General features: G+C 45.6%; 1 protein-coding gene across 1 annotated transcript in view; it reads left to right on the forward strand.

Annotated features, from left to right (window-relative positions):
- The window catches only part of LIFR (LIF receptor subunit alpha), a 59421-nt gene that overhangs the window by 7687 nt on the left and 28976 nt on the right, over nucleotides 1–22758 (forward strand). The window contains exons 2-5 of the mRNA XM_080933759.1: nucleotides 14736–14896; nucleotides 16649–16763; nucleotides 19127–19257; nucleotides 21963–22126. Coding sequence (XP_080789885.1) covers nucleotides 14758–14896; nucleotides 16649–16763; nucleotides 19127–19257; nucleotides 21963–22126 — 549 coding nt within the window. The 5' untranslated portion in view covers nucleotides 14736–14757. The remainder of the gene's footprint in view (nucleotides 1–14735; nucleotides 14897–16648; nucleotides 16764–19126; nucleotides 19258–21962; nucleotides 22127–22758) is intronic.

Below are 22758 nucleotides of genomic sequence, written 5' to 3' on the forward strand. Positions count from 1 at the left end.
ACCTGCTTAGATGCAAATACTCTTGGTTACTCGTGGGTTTTATTTTATTTTTTTTAGGCTTCTTTCCCCTTCTGTTGTTGTCTTGAGTAGGCCAGCAATACCTCCTTCAAGGTTAGGTCTGTCTGACTCAGTCAGTGGTGGGTGTGTCTGTTTTGCCAAGCACTGGATAGGCCACAGTGCCCCAGGTATAGGTGCCCTTGCCCCTTGAATGACACACAGGAGCAAGCACATGCACTGTGGAGCCAGGAGGTCACTGAGGTAAGGTAGCAAGCAGCAGATCCTGGCCTCCTGTCCTGTCCTTTCCAAAGAAAGCATGTGATGTTACTTTTCAGTGAACACAAACACTGCCATCTGCTTGTTCGACCTGCTGGATGAGCCAAGGCCCTATTATGCCACCTTGTTGACATTACAGATGACTCCTGTTAAACTTAGGTGACACTTTCTTAGACTTCTAGGCTGAAAACTGTGATTGCAGCCTCTGCGGAAGGGCGCGCTTCCACACGCTGTTTTGAAATTTATCTTTTGTGAAGTCACCGGACCCTTCCTAATAAATCTAGGACGTGTGGCATTTATGCAGCTTCTGAGTGAGACATTCCAGCATGTATCTTCCCAGGAGACAAGGGCAATGGCGCCTGCACCTGAGAGAATGTTCCGCAGCACCAGCTTTAATCACTGTGCAGAGACAAAGATTTTAACGTTGGGGACAGCACACGATTTGTGGATCTGCAGAATGTACACTTCAGGTTCTGTGATGGAAGTGTCAGACATCACAAAAGGTGCCTTCGTGACAAATGCCAACCTTACATGCCATTCCCTCATATGACAATGTCATGAATCGTGGACAGTGTGGCCCCTGTGGGAGGTCACAGACATAGGGGACAGCAGCAAGATCCATGTTTTATCCTACTCCCATCTGTGGCATTACTTCCCACGGCCCACTGCAGTCCCCTACACTGGAACTAGCAGTCAGCATGCTTCTCTTGGGGGTCCAGAATTTCTCCTAGTGGGAGGCCAGGCTGTACGAAGGCGCACAGACAGAAGCTGCACTCTGTTGGCACGCAGGCTCGTTGGCTAAGTGCAGGATGGAGCAATGCTGTCCTCAAGGCCAGGATCAATGAAATCACAGAGGACTCTGTTCTGGAACTTTCCAACTCACAGCAGGCAAAGCCACGAGTGCTGTTAGCATGCGCCACAGGCTGTATTGTTGGGGTCAAAACCTTGTGAGAGGTTCTTGGGTCATTGTCTAGTGGGACAGCAGCCCCCCTTTACTCTTCTGCTTTCTGATGTGCTGTGAGTTGCTTTGGCCCACCATGGTGCTCTGCTTCACGGTACATATATAGCAAAGGGTCACATGGACACAGACCTTTAAAACTGTGCCAGTAAACCAGCATTATGCGTTAGTTGTCTTTGATCTTTGTGCTTGGGACAGAAAGTGAACACAGGGACCTATAAGGAAAGAGGGGTTCTATGGAAAACCTCAAAGCTGCACAGCTGATTGTCGGCCTGTAGGTTTGGGGGCGGTGTTTGCAGGGCTCCTGGATATAGGGTTTGTTTTTTAAATCTCAAGAGGCAAGGCCGGAATGACTAGCTTTAAGCTGTAGTACTTTCTCATCTGTATTTTCCCACATCCCATAATGTAAGTCATGTTGGACTTCAGGTTTTTTTTTTTTCCTTCCAATTTGTAACATTGACCTTTAGGAGATGTTGCCCATGTTAATTAAATTTCTTCACTATCAATTGAATTTATGCAGTGGGACATCCTGTCTTATGAACAAACTCCAATGTGAGGGTTCACATTGCTTATCTTTTAAAAGTCATAATTAAAGCAGTAGTCACTGAGCATAAAGCCATTACTCCCCCGCCTATCCCCACCTATATGTTGCTTGGAAATACCTAACACGGGCTACTTACAGAGCAGACCTGTAGCTAGCTCCTGGTTTTGCCAGTGGAGGGTGTGGTGCTGGCACTGAACAATTCTGACGAGGACCCGCAGTTCTAATCACTGAGGCGTTGATATATGGAAAGCTCACATCGCCCAACTGGAAATGAGAAAGATTGGGATCCCACAATTCCTTCTGAGCACACACCTAAAATGACCGGCAGATCCGCCGCTGAATCCCACCTCTTAAAGTTCCATTTTCTTATACTACCAGCCCCAAGACCTCGGCAACCAGTCACTGATGGACCCCTGAGGGATGTTAGCCCTCAAACCACAGCTTCTAGTGACTTTCAAATTCTTTCCTGAGTCAGAAATAAAAGACGTTGCTATAGTTTTTATCATGTTGTTCCACAACTGAGTAGTCAGAAAGATACTTGTTCATTTTATTAGCTGCCATTTCTTTACTGGCATTTTTTTTTAAATTCTGCATCTCCATCTGTACATTTTTAGAATTTAAACTATCTTTAGGATACAATAGACACACTATTAATTCCAGTGCTTGGGAGGCAGAGGCAGGTAGATTAGTGAAGGTTTGGTTTGCCTAGTGAGTTTTAGGCTAGCCAGGGCTGTATAGTGAGATTCTGTCTCAATAAACACATAAATAAATAAATAAATAAATAAATAAATAAATAAATAAAATAAAAAGGGAACTATCTTTTAAAGTTACACAGGTAAAATACTTTATAAAAATTGAGAAAGCTTGGGGACTAATTCTTTTAAAGTTTTCGTCTCAACCTTTAGAGGTGACTGCATATTATATGATATTATATATGATAGATTAATGTGTGCACAGTGAGACCTTGTACTGGCTAGTTTTATGTCAACTTGACACAAGCTAGGGTTATCAGAGAGGCAGGTGCCTCAGCTGAGAAAACATCTGTTAGATCCAGCTGTGGGGCAACTTAATCAGTAACCAGTGGGGGGGGGGCAGCCCAGTCGATTTGTGGGCGGTGCCACCCCAGGCTGGGTGGTACTGGGTTCTATAAGAAAGCCAGATGAACAAGCCAGACTTGGGGTAGCAAGCCAGTAAGCAGGACCCCTCCATGGCCTCTGCATCCACTCCTGCCTTCAGGACCCTGGCCTGGGTGAGTTCCTGTCCTCACTGCTTTTGAGGATGATCTGTTGTATGGGACTGTGAGTGAAATAAACTCTATCTTCCTATGTCGCTTTTGGTCATGGCGTTCACCACGGCAGTAGTGACCCTAACTATGATAAATACATATTTAGTATTTGCCGTGCCTCGGAGTATTTTAAGCTGTGGTTGAAGCATGCTTATATGGTTTTTTGTAATATGACTTAAAATGTAACTTAATCATCTTTCATGATTCAGTTATACATAATGTTCCTTTTATAAAGTCTTTTTTTTTTCAGCGTGTTTGATGTATCCCCTCCACATCTGCCGGAGGCTTCATCACTGAGGAGGGGTGAAGCTTTTTTGCCTTTTGGGGAGGACCACAAGAATTGCATGTCTAGGTATCAGCACGTGCTCTAAGGATTGGAAGCTCTGCACAGTGGTGTAGGGCCAGGAGGGTAGTTGCCAGGGCTTCTGGAAGGTCAATAGGAAACACTTCTTTTCCTGGGTGATGGGAAGGGACTTGCTGAGCTTAGTTCTTCATAGGTCCAGGGAAGGCTGCTCCCCAGGGGTACATACCTGGTGAATCTGAGGATCAGAAGGACCCCATGGTGGCTGAAAGGAGGGCAGGTGGTTGGAGTGGGAATAGGGCCTCTGGGGATTGTGGGAGAGAAAGAGTGTTTATCAGAATTGGCCCCAGTTTTAAGTGCACAGTGACAGGGTCTAATGAATATTTTCAGATGCTGACTGTGCCTGCTCTTCAGAGTGTGTGGGGAGCAAGGATGGGAGTGAGAGAAGATGTTTCACTGACAGCCTTGCAGGCAAGAGGCTGGCTTGACGGACTGGGACTAGCAGCCAGGACAGTGGGCTGTGTTTGGTTTCAGAACTGAGGAAGCCTTAGCTGCCAGACATGCGGAGGAGGTGGAGGCTGCGCAGGAAGGGGTGAATCAAGAATGCCCGGGAGATTTCGCTTGCTTTGCTTTGGGGGAGGTTGAGACGGGATCCTTGTTGCATAGTCTTGGTTGGACTGCGCTCACTATCATCCTCCTTTTTCTCCTGTTTTGCCCTCCCCGATGCTGAGCTTCTAGGCATGAAGCACTATGCCTGGCTCACGGTTTTGGGGAACCATTTTTGGAAAGTGTCTGTACTGGTTGTTTTTTTTTTTTTTTTTTTTTTTTTTTTGATTGGGAAAGATTAAGGAAGAATACGTTGGGGGCTGTGAAAATGTCTGAGACTTGCTCGAAACCTGTTGTGCTTACAGCTAGAGACAGAACTGCTGGGAGCTATGTAGGACATCTAGGGGAAAACCAGAATCAGTTGTGAATGAATGTAGGTTTTACTTAAATTAAGTTCTGAAGAAATGTTAAGAGTGCAGCAGGAGATGGGCCTGATGCTATGGAGGTGGGACCCTCAGTGGGCCTCAAAGTGATGGGCACTCTTGGTGTTCAGTGGACATCTCTGCAGTCTTGTCTAATGTCTCTTGCAGAGAAGTTTCTAGAAGTACGTGGGATGTGTTGTGGTTGTTTTTTTTTTTTTGTTTGTTTGTTTTGTTTTTGTTTTTTGTTTTGTTTTTGAGACAAGGTCTGTCTACATAGTCCTGGATATCCTAGAACTCACTATGTAGACCAGGTTGGCCTCCTCAGACGCACAGAGATTCTCTTGCCTCTCTGCCTCTTTACTGCTATGACTGAAGGTATGTGCCACCACGTCTGGTGCTGACTGAGCAGACAGTGAATGCTCAATAAATGCTTATCAGATTAATCTGGTTGGTCTGTCTTGTCACCACCATCATCACCATCAACATCACCGTAGGCATCGTCAAGTAAAATTACATCATAACTTGACTCAGACCTTGGAGTCACAGAAGCCTGGGTTCCATTTCTGGCTTTGTTCTTTACTGGTCACTAGACTCTGGGCAAGTCGCTCAACCCCTTTGTTTCCTTTGAGTAGCAAATGAAAGACAGCAGGCCCCACACTCCCCCCAAGCACTGTGATGCTGCCAGAGACAGACATACAGTCGCCCCATGGCTGTTGGCCTCATTCTCAATAACCTTGTCTAAACCATTGTGGCCCTGCATCTCACACCACACTCACCGTTCACTGTCCATCGATGTCTCTGTGTTTGAATTGTGTGTCTTTACTGCTGTTGAAGGTAGCCATCTTGCTTTAGTATCATTTTAACTTTCTGCTTATCCACCTCTGTGTTTTTATATATATATAAACTGTCATATTTGTTACATTACATTTTCCTTAAGGGGAAAACTGTTGTATCCAGCTTGCTGAGCAAGATAGTTTTGGTGAGTTATTTCTGTTTACCATAAGAAGAATATTCCTTAAAGGGATGGGCACAGGGGAGGGTTGGGTTTGGAGAGTATGAGCTGGGGGATCTGATGCATACATTGGCATTTAATTGTAAAAGAGATGGGGGGGGGAGGATTTGGGAAGGATGTCTTGGGTGGAGCAATGGCAGAGCCCTGCACATTTACTGGACTTGAGCCATGGGCCCTGGAAGAAGAGATGGAGCAAACATGGGGCTCAGGGGTGCAGCTGGCAGGAAATGGCAAAGAACTTGTGCCACATTCAGATTGGGACTTCCTCAAGGCCAGGGAGAGCAGAGCCATGGATGGTTTTGGCATAGCGTGGCTGACTGCCAGCACTGGGGGACTTGGCTGGAATCATTGCTGTAGATGAGGGCTGAGGGGGACCCAGCCATCCTGCCTCTGAACATTTGTCCTTATTTCCCCAGTACTGCTGTGGCCGGAAGGAGAGAGTGGTTATGATGTCCTTGAAAGGTGCCCTGTGTGCTCGCTTTGCCTCGTCTTTTATATAAAGCCTCTAGAGGCTGGAGCACTTGGCATGTGATGGGAGTTTCTCGGAGCTGCTCACCCACAGTCCCTGGGATAGATGGGTCCTGTAGGTAGGGAGTAGCTCATCCCTGGGCAGAGGTGGGGTTGAGAACATTTACTGGTAAGGTCTTTGTTGAACTAAGAATTGGTAATAATTTGAGGAATCATTTTGTGTATTTTTTTCTATTTTTTTTTTTTTTAAGACCAAAATAAACCTTCCAATTTCAGCACCCCCTGAGGACGGAGTTGCAAATGCTACTTACACTGTTACCTCAGCAGCATGGTATATGGGTCTGTCTTTTTCTTCAAGATTGTTTTCTACATATTGTTGCTAAGTTATATTTTTTCTCCCCAACCTTTATCTGTTCACTGGGACCCCGAACTGACCAGTGTTACATTTGCCTTCTTGGGTTCACATATTGATTGGACTGGTCTGCTAGAATCTCCGTCACCATGGACAGTGGATTTATTGTCTGGTCCTTTTTTTTTCCCCTTCCACACATTTAATGCCTGGGATTTCTTTATCTGGAATTTATCATGAAAAAGAAAATGACACCCAGACAACTGTCAAAATTGTCCTCTGTCACTTTGTCCTTGTTGTCTTCATCAAACAGCATCCTGTGTAAGCCGGTCATCTGGTAAAAGGAGCCTTTTTCGGTTTTAATCAAGTCTGATCTGGTTGTTGAGCACACTTAGGATGTTGGAGAAGACCTTTCAGTAAGACGCCCACTGTACATCTTTGCCTGCCCCTTCCTCTCCCAGTCCAACAGTTTGTCAGGTCAGGGTTGCAGCTGGCCGCACTGACCCAACCTCCCTTCCAGATCCCTTTCTCAATACTTTTCTGATTCAGGATCAATGCCGGGGCCATCGATCTCTGGGAGTGTCGATCACAGCTGTGCAGATGTTTAATTTGGATCCTCACCTGGGAAGCAAACTTCTGGGTGTGTGCATGGGGGTGTTTCCAGAGACGTTTAAGAGATGGGGGAGACACACCTTGAAGCCGGGTACCACTGTGCCTCTGGGCCTGGTTGAGTTGAACTGAAGGAGAAGGAAGCAGAACTGAAAAATTAGCTTTATGCTAATTAGTGACTGATGTAGAACTAGAGCAATGGCTTTATGCTAATGAGCAACCATCTCAGCTTTATGCTGATGAGCCACCATCTCAGATTTATGCTAATGAGGGGCCTTCTCAGCTTTATGCTAATGAGCCACTCAGCTTTATGCTGACCAGTCACAGCCACCACCATGCCTTCCCCACCTTGCTGGCCTGACTCTTGAAACAAGGACAGAATAAACCCTTCCTTCCTTAAATTGCTACTTGTCAGCTGCCTGTCACAAACACCAAGTACAGTCTGTTTCTTGACCAAGAAGACTCTGAAATATTTCTGCCAGATGCCAATTATTTCCAAACATTTTTTTTTTTCTGTTCCGTTGAGGGTTGGGGGAGTCCTTTTCCTCTGTCCCCCTCCCTTCCTGCCTGTTGAAAAGCATTTGTACTTGTCTAAACTGATACCTAGGATTTTGACTTCTGCGATTTAAGGGGGAGAAAGGGGGCGTTCTTTTGACATAAGAACTTAAGATTGTAACTAAAGTATATTGTTAGGGCAGGTTTAGGATATTATGTGTGCATTGAAATGCAAATATTAGAACAATTTGTATTTTAAGATGGGGGTTTGGTTTGTCTGTTTTGTGGTTTTGTTTTTGTTTGTCTGTTTTTTTGTTTTGTTTCACTTATAAGGCAGGCTTCTTAGTTGGCTGCCTAAGAAGTGTTTTGGCCAGGAAATGTGTTTTGTTTGGCTTGAATGCTGTTGTGGTATCCCCCCCCCCCCCCCCGCCCCCAGTAAATTAGCTGCTAGCATTTTAAAATGAGATTTTACATGTTTTTTGTTCTGTTTTTAAAAGATAGCAACAAGCCCTTCTTCTGAGCAGCAAGAGGGAAGGCCTGGAGAGATCTGCTGTACCTGCAGGGGAAATGCCTACCCTGTGGGCAGCAGCTCTACCTCCCTCTTCTTCCCAGGTCTGCGGAAGCGCCGTGGCTCGTGGGATGCCCACCTAGCACCCCACTATCCCTGGCAGGTCTCAGCCATGTTGGCTGGCTGGCTTTGAAGTGTGTTTGAGTTTGCACCTGCTCACTTAAGAGCTCAGCTAACCAAAAGTGTACTTAAGAGTTGGAAGGAGGACAGAAGGATGGCCGTTGCTGTCCATTCTGTCCCCTCTGCACAGACAGTCAGATCAGGATACGGTTATCACGTGCCCACAGAAGCAGGTGACGGTTCTGTCCTAGTACAGCCTTCACCTAACAGGGTGGAAGGAGAGAACCTTCACAGCTGCTGGTTGTTTGAGGTAACAGACAAGGTATCCTGAAAGTACAGACTGTAGGATTGTGTTCCTCTCATTTAGTTGATATGTAAGTCAGGTCAGTTGAGAGCTAAAGCCTAACATTTGAGCTGTTTTGTCTGTGATCCTGTTCTGCTGTTACCATGTTAGTGCCAGAGGGGTGCTGGGGCCCTGGACTCCTGAGGTCTCCGGGTCTTCTGTTGTGAATCACAGTTAAATGCATTGTTTCAGAGCTGAGATAGTTAGGTAGTGCTGAGTTCAGGTCCTCCAGCTCTGCCTCTTAGATGTGTGACCTCTCTGTGCCTCAGTGCCTTACTGTAAAGAGTCGGAGGGTAGTGACACTGGCTTTTTAGAGTTGGCATAAGGATTGAAACCAAATGCACACATGGTGCATGCTCTCTGAAAATGGTTGCACCTTGCCTAGCAGAGTTAGCCAGAAATCAGCATTTGAAACACATGAAATAATTGCGTAATTAGCATTTCCCTCCCTCAATTGAAGCAGGCCTTTAGGAGCTGGTTTAATCTGCATATTTGAAAAAGAAGCTAACCTGCAATTTGAGCCAAGGTTGCTGGGTCATCTCTAAATGTGTTTACCTTACTCTTGGGGATATATAAAGGAGCAGTTTGGGGACAGACTAGATACTGTAAGTTCTCACTAAGAAGTTCGTTTGAATAACTTTGGTCCAATTACCAAATAAGTCATGAGTACACAGTGGGTATGGAGTGCTCTCGTAGGCAATGTTCTGTTCAAGGACTTTAAAAAGCAATAGGAAAGAAGGGAATATTATCTCCTTATTTTGTGATAAACATGGAGAATGCAAATTAAAGCCCAGGTAACATCTTGCTTGAGAAGGAGCGTCAGCCTCAGACCCAAGAAGCATATCCCTTAGTAAGAAGGTGGAAAGATAGGGCGTGGCTGCTCTGCAAAGCCCTGCATCTCATGAGGAAGATGCGCTGCTGAAGTCTTTACTGCAGGCGTGAAATGAATTAAGTGACCTATGTCGGAAATGATGAGGGGCTTAGCTGAGGAGACAGAGGGCGGGAAAGTAAGGGGCGTTTGTGGGTCGGGTGGTGGTCAGGTGGGAAGGACGAAGACATGATTGAGTGTCTGGAGTAATCAGGAATTGGTGGAGGCCTGAGAGAGCATTCCTAGAGGGAGGGGAAAGTGAATTTCCCTGTGTTTCCTTTCGGATTTTTGAGGACTCCCGAGGCATCCAAGTACATGTGCAGCATACAAGAGTTTCCACATGGGTTTGGGAACCTACCTGAGTCGATTTGTGTAGATAAGCACACACTGGTCTAGTGAATGATTAGTCTGCAGCTGGGCAGGGGCCAATTCTGTGAAACAGATTTGGAAGTCATTAGTGTCTGAGTAGTAGTTGAAGCCACAAGAGTGGATAATATTCATGGAGTCCCCTCCATGGTGAGGCGAGCCAGCCATCACCAAGCTGAGGATTGCTTCAGATTATTTAACACATGTCCTTGACATGTGTTGTATGTAACTCATGGGGCTGAATCAAAGGATTCTAGCCATGTACCAAAAGTAATTTTATCTGCATTAAAGCTTGAATTGCTTTAAAATTTTAAATGTTTGTGATTGAGGCAGGTACAGTTAGTATCTGGAGAACAAAACTGGGAAGTATTGTAAACCATATGAAGTATTATACATGTATGCTAATCACCAAAAGAAGGAGGTGATTAACAGCTGCTGAAAAACAAACAAAAATCCAGAATGACTGATTTCAAAGGAAACATTGCAAATCACCAAAAAGCCAGATGAAGAAGTAATTTTTACTGTACAGTCAAGGAATTGGTACTTTCATAACCCAAGAGTCAGATGAGATTTGGAAAGACATAACTTTTGGTATTGGTGGGGGGACAGAGACAAACATCTGTTTCCTATCTGTTAGCTATCTGTAATCTAAAAGCCAGAAAACTGCAGTCTTCTAACTTGGCAACTTCAAATGCCACCACGCTGCCACAGTGGGAAAGGCTGCACCTGGTGGCAGTCTACAGTCAAAGTGCAGACTCAGCAAAATACTGTGTAAGATTACCTTTGGACTATCCACTGCATTCTCAGCATGGAAGGGAAAGGAGCCTCAGGTTTGGATTTGGGCTCCCTTTTCCGAGGTAGTTCCTTAGACAAGCACAGATGCTGAGGTGCAAAAAAAGAGACCAGTCCAGGCTCTGAAACATTTCAGGTTCTACGAGGTTGGATGGGGAGGATGTGACCGGTTCTGAGAAATGGGGATATTCTTGGTTGTATTTAATGTAAGCTGTGTTGGTGCTTAATTACATAGGAATGTGCTTTGGGTTACAGATTCACTCATTTTTCTTAATTTTATGTCTGTGATAGTGTGCACAGGTGCACGTTCATGAATATGTGGAGGTCAGAGGTCAACCTCTGGCTCTGTTCCCCATGGGCTGTCCACCTTGCATTTGGAAGCAATATCTGTCTCTCAGTGGGACCTGATGCTCTCAAATGCCCACGAGTCCTAGTATATCTGCCTGTCCAGCACTGAGAGCGTAAGAACGCTTCACCATGCTCAGCTGGTTTACCTGGATGGCAGGAACTGAACCCTGGGCCTTATGCTTGCATTACACACACTTCACTGACAGGGCTGTCTCCCTGGCCAGGTAATTTAATAATAGAATGCTCTGATCTTGCAGTCACTTCAGTCATTTGGCAGCGATAGTGTTCCCATACAGGAAGTTCCACTGGCTGCTCTCAGGGACGCAGGAGTCCCTTATGTCATCGCCTGCGGAGAAAAGGACCTCCCCAGCTCTCTCTGTTCTCATGGCTCTGCCCCTGTCTGTCTGCCTCTATCCCTTCCCCAGGTCCTCACTCCTCTCCCTTCTCCCAGCAAACCCCCCTTTACCCCAGATCTGTTTGCATGGCGTAATTTCTCAGGGGGGCACACCTGGCATGTGCCTACCAAAGGTACCCCCCTCACCACATCATAGTTCACAACAGACACAGCAATACCTATTGAGGTGCTCGAATGTCAGTCACTTTTACAGCATGGCTGAAGTTGGGGGTGTGGAGCTTCTGGCCTTGACATATGGGGAGTATTGGAGACACTGTATGGGGGGCACACTAAAAGGAACAGCCCATAGGAGCTAAGGTCCTCTCTAGGGCGCTACTGTGGTCTGGAGAAGGCCCATAGTCAACCATCCAGAAGGGCCTTGTTCACGTGAAGCCTGCTGTGTGGAGAGACCATGTGGAGCCTTTACAGGGTTTTGAGCGCATTCTTGTTTTGATATTCTGGAGTGGATAATGGACAGGCTTTTGAATTAACAAAAAGGTCTCAGTAGAATGAAAATTAGCCAACCTGATGTGAAAGATCTTGAAAAAACAAAAATCTTGAAGTCGTGTGCGCTGATAACTAACTGTCCCTTGGAAACAGATTAATCGAGACAAAAAATAAAAATAATTCTATTTAAATCATAGACCAACATGCTCTTCAGGGGCCTGAATATCCTACCATATTCATTCTCAGTGATACGTGCTTTTAAAACATAGCAGAGGTTTAAATTTCAGTATTGTTTTGTCTGCAGAATGCTGATTGGAGTCAGATAGTGGATTCCCTAAGCATTCTCATGCCCAGGGTATTTTATTAATGTTTCCACAGCGTCCTAGTCAAAAGAGTTACCCAACAAATTGAGATCGCCAAGTCAAAACATGTTAGTAGGTGTTTATGACCTAGACCATCAAAACTGATTGGAGAAATCTGTGTTACCCTAAAAGGAAAAATAATGTCCCCGTTTCATTCTCCCAAGGCCACGGTTACGAAGGTGGCATGTGACCTATTGGGCACGACACAGTTTCTCAGACTTTGAAAACAGGTTTCACATCACCCTCTTCCATTGGCACGTACATCTCTGGGGATGATCCTTGTGGTTTATTCCGTCAGTCACCAAAGACACGGCCATCACTGAAGGACATCTAACGTGTCCAGATGTGGAAGCCGGATAGCCTGGGGCCGAGGCTCTCAGAAGCGTCGGGTAGATACTGCCTTTCCAGAAAGTCAGCAAGCCCTGTCAGTTTGCTTTGGTTCCTGGGGTGCCTCAGTGCATGCGCATTCCATTCCAGCACTAGGGATATGACATTACCCTGCCCATCTTTAAGTTGAGCAGGCCTTACCTGCTCCACATTGGTTTTTCTGCTGGATCACCTAATCCTAAAGCACTGTGCTGGGTCTGTAACAGCCATCTAGCTGGTGTTCTGCACTGCCTGTTTATGCTGGTGGGAACGGAGCATTGCATTCAAAGCCCGCTTGGGGCCAGTAAACAGAACTTGCCTCTGGGCTTCACTGGTGGAGGCTGAAGCCAGAGGGCTTAAGTGATTTGCCCTCAGTCACACTGCTAATTAGTAATGGAGCCAAGATTAGAGTCCCTGTCTGGCAGCACCTGGTCCTGGGCCTGAGCCCTTCCTTGGCCACCTCCTCCCAGTCCCTCTCATCCCTTCTTCCTGGCATTGCAATGGAACCTTCTAGAATAACCGTAAGCTGCTGGTGAGGCATTCTTTCGACATATGTTTAGCCAGTTAGTGGGTATAGTTTGGGTAATCCTGTAACCTCAGCAGCACAGTGGGCATTCCATGCATTCATTTTCATGCTAATAAGTGTGGCCCAGTGACTTTGGAGTTGACAAGAACTTGTTCACTCACCTAGAAAATAACCAAACACTCTGGAAGTATGTACTGTCTGAGAGTCACATCTGTGCTTTCACAATATTCATCAGTAGCCAGGAAAGAGTGTCCCTTGTTCTGTCGGACACACACGTCTTGGGCTTTAGTTACTGAGATGTTGCATCTCTTTATTATCAAGTCTCCATCTCTCATCCAGTTGCTATTTTTGTTTCATGGCTGTTGAGTGTTTTATGTTTTTAAAGGGAGGCAGAGAGCCCTCAGTGGTTAAGAGTGTCTACTGCTCTTGTAGAGAGTCTGAGTTCCCATCCCTGCACCCATGGTGATGCAGCTTAAAACCGTATGTGACTGCAACTCCTGGAGTTCTGACATGCTCTTCTGGCATCCTCAGGTAGCCATATGCATGTGGAGACATGGCTGCACACATGCCCCCCCCCCCACAGTCTTTTAAAATTTAGCATCACCCAGTAGACTCACCTTTGTTTGTTCTCAAATACTCCGTTCATGGTATATCTATCCATCTTGCTCTTATGGACGTCCCCTTTGCTTATAGGAAACTTTGTGACATTTTTGCCTTTTCTCTTTTTTCTAATAAAAAAAAATTCATGCAAACAAAAAACATCACATACTGAAATTAGGCAGCCCTAAGGTCTACAAATCTCAGTGAACGTCTGTGTAGTTCGCCATAGCCTACTGTAGAAATACGTGCAAAGAATGACAATCAACCTAGTTGTCCATCAGCAAATGAATTAATAATGAAAATTTGGTGTGTGTGTGTGTGTGTGTGTGTGTGTGTGTGTGTGTGAGTGTGTGTGATGGAATATTATTCAGCTCTAAAGAAAAATGTCATCTTCAGAATTTTGCTGTTTTCAATATTAGTCTTGTCCTGGGGAGTCATTTTCATTTCCGTGTTTATCTCGAGTATCCCTCACAACTCAGACATCCTTCATGTTTTGTGGTCCCTGGTTCTCTGCAGTGCGAACCTAGGCACTGTTAGGTGTAACAAGATGTCATGCAATGGAAGGCTTTGTTAACTGTGACATGTGGCCGTGGGACCGTGGAAAGGAGTGTAGTTATTCTAGGGGGTCTGAGTTCAGTAGATGAACCACTTCTGTCTGTGTGAGCTCCTTGGTTCTCTCCCAGCAGTGTTTTCAGTTCTGTAGGAGGAAGCCACTCTCTGGGACGTGGGGTGGAAGCACATTAACACTTGGCTGCAAACAGATCTTTGAATCCTTTAGTTCCCATCTCCTATCTCTGTTGCCTGCTTCTTCATGCACCACAGATGGCTTACCTCATCCATCCCTTCATCGGTTAGCCACTAAATCTAGGTGTTACTCTTGAGTCCTCTGCCCCCACCCCTGCCCGTCCCTCACGCAATACTCTAAGCATATAACCCTGACCATGAGCTTTGCCCTTTTCAGCTGCTTCTCATGTGTTTAGTTGCTTTTCATAATGAACTTGGTAGGAAAATACAGTTGCACCTCAGCTTTGCAGAGGACTGCCCAGTTACAGGTTGGCTGGGGTCCTGTGGAATATATTTGGGGCCACACAGTAAGAGAGATCTAGGCTTCGATCCCAATCTAGGTTAACAGCCATCAGTACATTGATTAACTTTCCTCTGTGAGCAGTACTGAGGTTGAGTGGACGCACACATGTTCAGGTATCGTCTCAAATGGGAAGCCAGATGTTGGACTGTTGACAGTGGCAACCACCTGATTGCAGCATCTCTAAGCATCTTTTGATGTCTGAGAGCCAGAGTAGCAGAGTTTGGCTTCCCCACTCAGGAGCATGCAGCATGTTTCAGTGTGTGTCATGTCATGTGCTGAGCACCCAGAGTGAGGTGTGTCTTCCGGGCCATTTGAACAGCGTCTGTATCCTCCTTTCTCATCCTAGGACTGACTAAATAGCACAGACAATGGGAGCTTACTCGTGGTGGAGACAGCCATCTTGGATGGTGGACAATAAAAGAACAAGGATGACTCCAAACCTGCCATGGCTCCTGACAGCTCTGACTCTTCTGCATCTGATGATGCCCGTAAACGGCCTTAAGAGAGGTAAGCGGCCCTCACAGTAAACGACAAGCTGGTTTACTTCCGACCACAGAGTAGCCCTGTTTCTCTGCTGACCTGTTCAGGGTACTGCTCACAATCCACTTCTGCATTCTTTTTCCTGTGTATTTCTAGTTTTTCTTTAAGCCCCTTTATTAATGGGCAATCAAAATATTTCTTTACCCTATACAAATAATAAAGCATAATTCTCATACAGTGCTGTCCATCTCTTTGGGATACAGTTCTCTGAGTTTAGACAATGCATATTTGCTAACCACAGGCACCATCAAGATCTGGCTCTGTTCCAAAAACACAGAAAATGCCCCTTGTGTCCTGGTGGCCAGCTCTTTCCGCCCCGCCCCGCCCAGCCATGCCTTGGTCTGTCTCAAATATGTTTTAAGAAAGTTCTCTAAATGGAATCGAAAATCCTATCCTGTGTCCCTTGTGTCTGTTTGAAAACGTTAAGAATGTTTATGCAGATACCACCTGGCTTATTTCTGTGAGGACGGCCGTCCTGCTGCCCGTTGGCTTTGTCTTCATGGTATTTACACAATTAAGCAGACCGCTTCCCCCAAGATCATTGAATAAAGAACGTGATTGTGATTAACCGCTTGTTTCTAATGAGAGCATTTCTAAGGCATTTGTGCTTTTTCGTCTTATATGAATTTACAGTTTATGGCAACGGTGAATATCATGGCTGTAATTCATGTGTGAAGCGTGAAAAATAAGCTTTTCTTATTTAGGATTACGGTTAGCTTTTTCGTAGCCATTATAAGTATAAGATAGTGTCTCGTTTTCTCCTTCCTCCTTTTGCTCCTCTTCTCTGTCTCTTGTTCCTCTTTCCGTCTGTCCCTCTCTCCTTTCCCTCCCCTCCCCCCTCTTTTTCCCAGTCCTTTCCCATCCTCTTTGCTCTCTTTCTTTCTCCTCCTTATTCAAGGGTGACTTTTCCTTGCGTCTTTCTTGTGCGAGTGCTTTCCACAATGGGGTGTTGTGGTACAGTGATGTTTCTTCCTGTTGTTTAACCCGCACATACAAGAATATTTTCTGTAGGTCAGTGGGAGTTCACTGTGGATGTTGTGGGCTTTCCTTCCGGTACTGAAAAGATCGGTTGTGGCTTCCCTCGGAGCTGCAGTGTGGCCTAAGCCATGTAGCAGCCCCGGCTCGGTGGGTTTGTAGATATGAGATGGACCTTGAGTTTTTCTGGGATAATTTTCTTTCCTTTGAGGTTAAGTGTTTGCCTGTAGTCTAACCTCACTGCTATCATTCCCTACCCCATTATAGCTTTTTAATTTCAAAAACAGGACATTCTCTCCCTCCCCCCTCTGTCTCTCTCTCTCTCTGTGTCTCTCTCCTTAGTTGACTGAAGTTCTTTGTCCAGGGGTGAGGCCTCCTGTGTGTATACCTACACATACAGGCATACACACACAGACGCATATACACATGTATATGTAACAACAATTAACAATTGAAGAGAGAAAGGCCATGAATTTTAAAAACAGCAAGGGCGGGTATACATGGGAGGGGGAAGTGATATGCCTGTATTAGAATGTTAAGAAATTTTAAAAAGTATTTTTACAAAACCCACAAAAAGTCAGAAAAGCACCCATAAAGTTGTGTCTAAGGACCGGGGCCTTTCTTCATAGGGAGTGGCCCTCTGGGTGGTCCCTTCTCACCACCGAGACACCACCCTTCAGCGTGCCCAAGAGTCACCACGAGTGCGCTGTGTCATGTATGTACATGTTGCTTTTCCTTTTTTAGGGGTGCTTCAAGATCTGAAATGCAGAACCAACAACATGCAAGTGTGGGACTGCTCGTGGCCAGCACCCCTCGGGGTCAGTCCTGGGACTGCTATAGACATTTGCATTAAAGACAGGTATGAAATCCTGGGGGTTCGTCTAAAGCTAGAACCCAGAGCTTCTTTCCTGGCTATTTTTAAGTGCGACAGTTTTGTTCTTGGATTTTTAAAGGCCATTTACACTCAGTCTTTTCTCTCTTAAAAATTCCAAGTCTTACATTGGTCCAGAAGGAAACTCCATCTTCTAGCCAAAAGCACTTTTCTTTTGCTGTGTGTAGTGTGAAGGTGGGGTACCACCCACTGCACTGACCTGCTCAGGGGGCTTTACAGGTCTACCCCACACCATTGTCTGCATTTATCAGGTTGAAGACTGTGTCTAATAGAAAACGCCAGCTACAGTAGCTCCACACATAGGTGTTGAGAGTCGTGGAAATGAGCTGGCTGTGGGCAATCCAGGGCTGGCACAGTTGTCAGTGAGCCTGTCCTTGTCATCAGGTTTCTTTGCCATCTCTCATCTGGAATCTCATGGCTTAGGAATCTCAACATAAGAAATGGCCCTTATATCTACTTTTGAAGAAACACACTGGCCAGATCTAGTCAGATGGCTTAATAAGTCTGGCTCCTCTAGAGGCTTGGAGATAAGTTCTCCTAGGCAGGTGACAAAGTTCTTCAAACACTGAGTCCACGTTATTAAGGAGAAGGATGAATGGACCTTGGGTGGTAGGGCAAGGCTCTCAACATCACCATGTAACTCAAGTAGTCTTGGGTGGGCTTGACATATTGCTTCTTAGAGTGGAGGCTACACAGCGTCTCTTGCTTTGCCTGAATCCCAGCAGGACAAACTCAGCAAAGCCCCACAGGTGTAGCAGGCTTATTCCCAGTTTACAAACAAGTGGTTCTGATTAAAACAGGTCCAGACACAACCTGCTTAATCAGAGCCAGATATTTATCCCCTTCTTTGTATATTTACCAGGCACTATTGCAGACTCTCAGATGGCTTGCCAGCTAAGACGAAGCTAGAGTATGATGCAGAAACAGCTTTCAGACCTTCGTGTTTTGCTCATGAAAATGAAGGGCTGTTTTCTGGTTATGTTCTGGTGTCTGCTGGGATTTCTACCTTGAGCCTCTCCTCATAGGTCATGGGAAGGGGACCCAAAAGGACATAGCCTGTGTTGGTTTTTAAAACATTCTTCATTAAGTAGGTAACAGTGAACTTTGCTTCAGATTTTCCTGGGCATATAATGTCACATAGCTCATTCCTTGTTTTCAATTTTTTTTAAAGCAGAAAGAAATTAATTTGTAATATATATATATATATTTTAATGAGTACACTGTAGCTGTCTTCAGACACACCAGAAGAGGGCATTGGATTTCATTACAGGTGGTTGTGAGCCACCATGTGGCTGCTGAGAATTGAACTTAGGACCTCTGGAAGAGCAGTCAGTGCTCTTAACCGATAAGCCATCTCTCCAGCCCCCATTCCTTGTTTTCAAAGGGACAGAGGACAGGGAGGAGATCCTGGAACTTTGCGTGAATGGTAGGAATGTTGGCTGTGACACACTGGAGAGAAACTTAGGTCCTGCTCACCTGGGGCTCACAGTAGGTGACAGCAGTACTGTGGGGGGCTTGGTGACTGAGTGTAAAGTGACCTACAAAGGAGCAGAACCCATGGAATATGTCAGAGGACACACGCACAATTTCACGTGCAGAAAGAGAATGTGACTTTGTACCCAGGATAAAGTAATGAAATGGTGCTGTTTGGAGAATTCTAATGGTCCCTGGCTATAAGGTTAAAGAGGTGAGCCTGGCGGATAAAGTCCAAAGTCCTAAGCAGTAAAGAGAGAGGGTTGTACTCAGTGCTGGGTGAGGGGTGCAGGAGGCCTGGAGAGATCTTACTACTTAAAACAAGGATGGGAATATGCCCCATAGAGATCCACAGGGCTACGAAACCAGAGAGGAAAAGTAGCGGTTTCTCTGTAGACTAAGGGGGTTGGCCTTCCCCATCCGAATAATGGGGTCTTGCTGAACCGTGAACCTGGTGGGTAAGAAGAGTGTGTGCACAGGGACCACTGCTTCCAGTTTCATTTCTGCCATGGCCTCTGCTGAGCCCTGCTTCTGCTACAAGGCGCCAGGCGATGCTCCCTTCATGCTCTGTGCAGAAGGGCACAGTGTGGGGCAAAGCACTGGCGACGTTGAGGTGGGATTGGAACAGGGCAGACCTCGGTGTTCCTCAGCCACGCCTGCTTGCTCTGGGTTACTCTTCCTCACATTACCATTAACTCCTCTCGGTTTTGTCATAGCATGTAGTATGTACAAGCCAGAGTACATACAGTTACACAGAGGCAGAGGGCACTTCGCAGTGCTTCCAATGTTAACCAGGCTTTTAGGAGCACGCCGCCATTTTTACCTGCTATCTGAAAGTTCCCTTTCTGTCATTCCAGGCTCCATTCCTGTCATCGGTTAGAGACGACAAACATTAAAATCCCAGCTCTTTCACCTGGTGATCACGAAGTAACGATAAATTATCAAAACGGCTTTCAGAGTAAATTCACACTGAATGAAAAAGATGTTTGTAAGTACTGAAAAGAAAAGCCCCATTTCCATTCTTTCTCATCATTGCTCTTGGCGCTGGCCACAGCTTCTTGGTCAGGGGTGAACCTTTGTGCTGGAACTTTGAACCTGTGCAGGTCCTGAGTCTGCTGCCACAGCCTCTGAGTTCACACCAGCGAGGTCGTGTCTGTAGAGCAGTGCTCCCTTCAAGCCAGGGCACCACCCCCGGTTCTTACCGTCTTTCTCCCATGATCCTTGTGGGGAGGAGTTTGATGCAGACATCCCACTGACCACCGAGTGCTCTAAACTGTCTCACTGTCTGCACGTTGTCCAGTTGTGGGTCTCTGTGTTAATTACTGTCTGCTGCCAGAGTAAGCCCCACTGAACGTCAGGCAGCACTCTGAGCTATGGGTGCAGAGATGCGTCGCTAGGAGTCATCTTACTACCATGACCCTCCAGTAGAGCAGTAGTCATCGGTTTTCCCCTAGGGCCCAGGGCCACCTAGTCCGAGGTTCTTGGCTACTCTAGAATGTCACCTATGGGCTCCGTCTCACAGGGCAGACCTTAAAAATCCAGTCAAAGTGTACTTGGTTGCATTCACCCTACTAGCTCACCAGTCTGTTGTGCACGTAGGTTGCTGGCAAGTCACATGGGTTGCATTTGGAAATTTACAGTTGCTTTTCTCCTCCAGTGTTGTGCAGATGTTTCCTGTAGTGCTGTAAATGCTACTCAGTGGGGATGAAGGTTCTAGTTGGGTACAGCTCAGTTTCCCCATTTTTCAGTGGCATAAATAAGGAAGTTTTACCTATAGCGGATAGAGCCTTACCATTAAGTTATAGAGAATAACCCATTGGCAGTCATCTGTTATGTTTGTGGGTGGCGGTGGTATGGGACTTCTTTGGCCAATGACTCAATAAGATATAATCTAGTTACTAGTATTGGAGGTGTTGCTCATTGGCACAGTATGTCTAGTTGGGGCATTGTCTCCCCCTTTATATGGTGACTCCATTTATCCTGCATTCGTATGCGAATGCATTTTAGAAAGCTCCTACACTTGTAGGTCTGTCTATAGGGCTTATCAAAAGGCCTTCAGTGTTACTTGTAGGAGGGAAGCATTCCTAATGGGTGAGCATTGGTGCAGAATGCCCGTGTCATCGTGTTTATGTCACTGGGCTTTGATGCCATGAGTCACAGCCTTGGCTGCTGCTAGCTCTGTCCTGACTACGCTGGCACCTGAACCCACTCTCTCCTGGCACCAGGTCCACCTTGTGCTTCCCATTTAACCTTGCTTTCCCATGCAGCTTCCCCTCCAGGATTCTCTGTGAAGCATGCATGTTCCATGCCTTCTGTAAAGCGTGCATGTTCCGTGCCCTCATACAGCTGACATGTAACTGACTTGGTTCTGTATGTAGCTCATGCTTTAAATCCACACATTCCAAGTCATGTACAACTCTTACTATTAATCAAGGATAAAGCACTGTGTTCAGCACATTTTAGTAAAACCAGACTTTACAAGTTTATTTTTAGGTTCCAAGACTGACAGGTGATAATGTCTTATTCTGCCTGGGTTTGACAGTCGCTAACTTGCCCCTGGACATTTATTTACTCTTGCAGTTTCTCACTTACCATGACTTTATTTAGTGGCCCTGGAATTCCTTAAGAAATAAATAGAAGGAAGAAAAGAAAGGGCACACCTTTGGATTTCCTCTAACTTATCCCCACACACCTGTCATTTGCAGAAGAATCTAATAGGGACGCCTATGTTTCTGCCACCAGCACCAACATGTCACACACGTACCTTGTTTCCCACCGAGGCTTTGATCATGTGCTGTGGGCAGGGAGACCAGCAAACCGAAGGATCTCCCCTCCTGCAACTACATGTCAGGTCACAGCTTCCCGTCACACATGCCAGAATTCTCAAGCAAGATCTGTCTCTTCCGTTCCACAATCCAGAGCCACAGCTGACCCAACCTCCTGCAGTAAGGCCAGAGGAGCCCTTCCTTCTACGGGTTGCCTTGCCCATGGTGTTCTAACACAGCAATAGCAAAGTAACCAAAAGGACCACGCCCTCGTTCCTCTCTATACTCCTTCCGTCTCTCTGATCTCCTTATTTGGGAGGTTTGACGTTTGCGGCTTCTCATCTTCTTGATCCAGTGCTGAACACTGCTGAACCAGCCTTTGTAGGCCTCTTCTCTCCTGCCCTTCAGAGTCAGCCTTTGGCTTAGAGCTCAGTACCAAAATCATTAGAATAGTCTCTGTTGTTTAATGACACCCACAACTCGGAGCAGCTCTTTGAATTCTTTAAGTGGGTGGCGTCCCCTCATATGAGGGGCTCTGCGCACATACACCCTTTCCCGGCTCTCCATATTCTTAGGCTCAGGCTGCCACCGCAGTGTTGCCGCCGCCCCAAGCAAGCTCTTCTGCTGCTTCCTTTCAGGTCCCCAGCCAGGTGACACTGCCTGTAGTAGGAAGTGTGTCACTGATTTGAAACAGCCAGCTGACAGTTTTCTCAAGTTTGTCCCTTTAATTACCGGGAGCTGCCTGTACAATAAAAACTTCTGTCTGTCCCTTTGTTTGTTTTCCCAGTGACAGGTTTTTTTCCCCCAAGGTTTTGTTTTCAGGCCACATTATTTATATATGGAGTTTGGAAGTTATGGATAAATTGAAACACACTGTATTACATTATTTAACTAAACGTCTTTCTTTGCTTTTCTCTCCTGTTTTAAGCTTTAATTCCAGATACTCCTGAGATCTTGGACTTGTCTGCTGACTTCTCAACCTCCACATTACAACTGAAGTGGAAGGACAAAGGGTCGACCCTCCCTTCCCCCTCCAATGCCACCTGGGAGATTAAGGTTCTACAGAATCCGAGGACGGAGCCTGTGGCTCTAGTAAGTTTGGCAAAAAAAAAAAAAAAAAAAAAAAAAAAAAACCAAAAAACAAAAAAAACAAAAAAAAAAACATTCCCCTGCGATACCGTGAAACCTCATAGCTCTGAAAGCTTTCAAAGTGGCATCCTTGAGTTTGGGAATTATGGAAGAAATAGATTATGTATCCTTAGGGATCCTTTGAGAATCCTGTGGTGTGACGTAAAAACCACTCACAGGCTGAAGGGGTGGCCACATGAGCTTGGCTGCCTGGGTTTGATCCTGGAATTCTGGTGGGAAGAGAGAATGGAGTTCTCAAAGATCTCCTCTGACCTCTGTGTGCTCTATGGCATGTGCATGCGTGCGAGCACACAGAGACAGACAGACAGACAGATAGACCGACAGACAGAGAATGACCGAATAATTAGCAACAAAATAAAAAATTCACTTGTAATGATAATTCAAAATTTAAGAAATTAAGGGGGAGAGCTATTCCCTAATTTTCCCATTCAGATACAATAAATGCTCAGCCTTTTATTTAAGCGTGCCCTTACATAAATAAAAGTTTATTTTATTAAATCTGTTATTTTTCTTTGTTCATTACTGCACATAAAATGAATATTTGAAACATGTTTAACCATAATAATAATAATAAA

The sequence above is a fragment of the Micromys minutus genome, assembly GCF_963924665.1.
Source record: "Micromys minutus genome assembly, chromosome: 20".
Taxonomy (NCBI): Eukaryota; Metazoa; Chordata; class Mammalia; order Rodentia; family Muridae; genus Micromys; species Micromys minutus.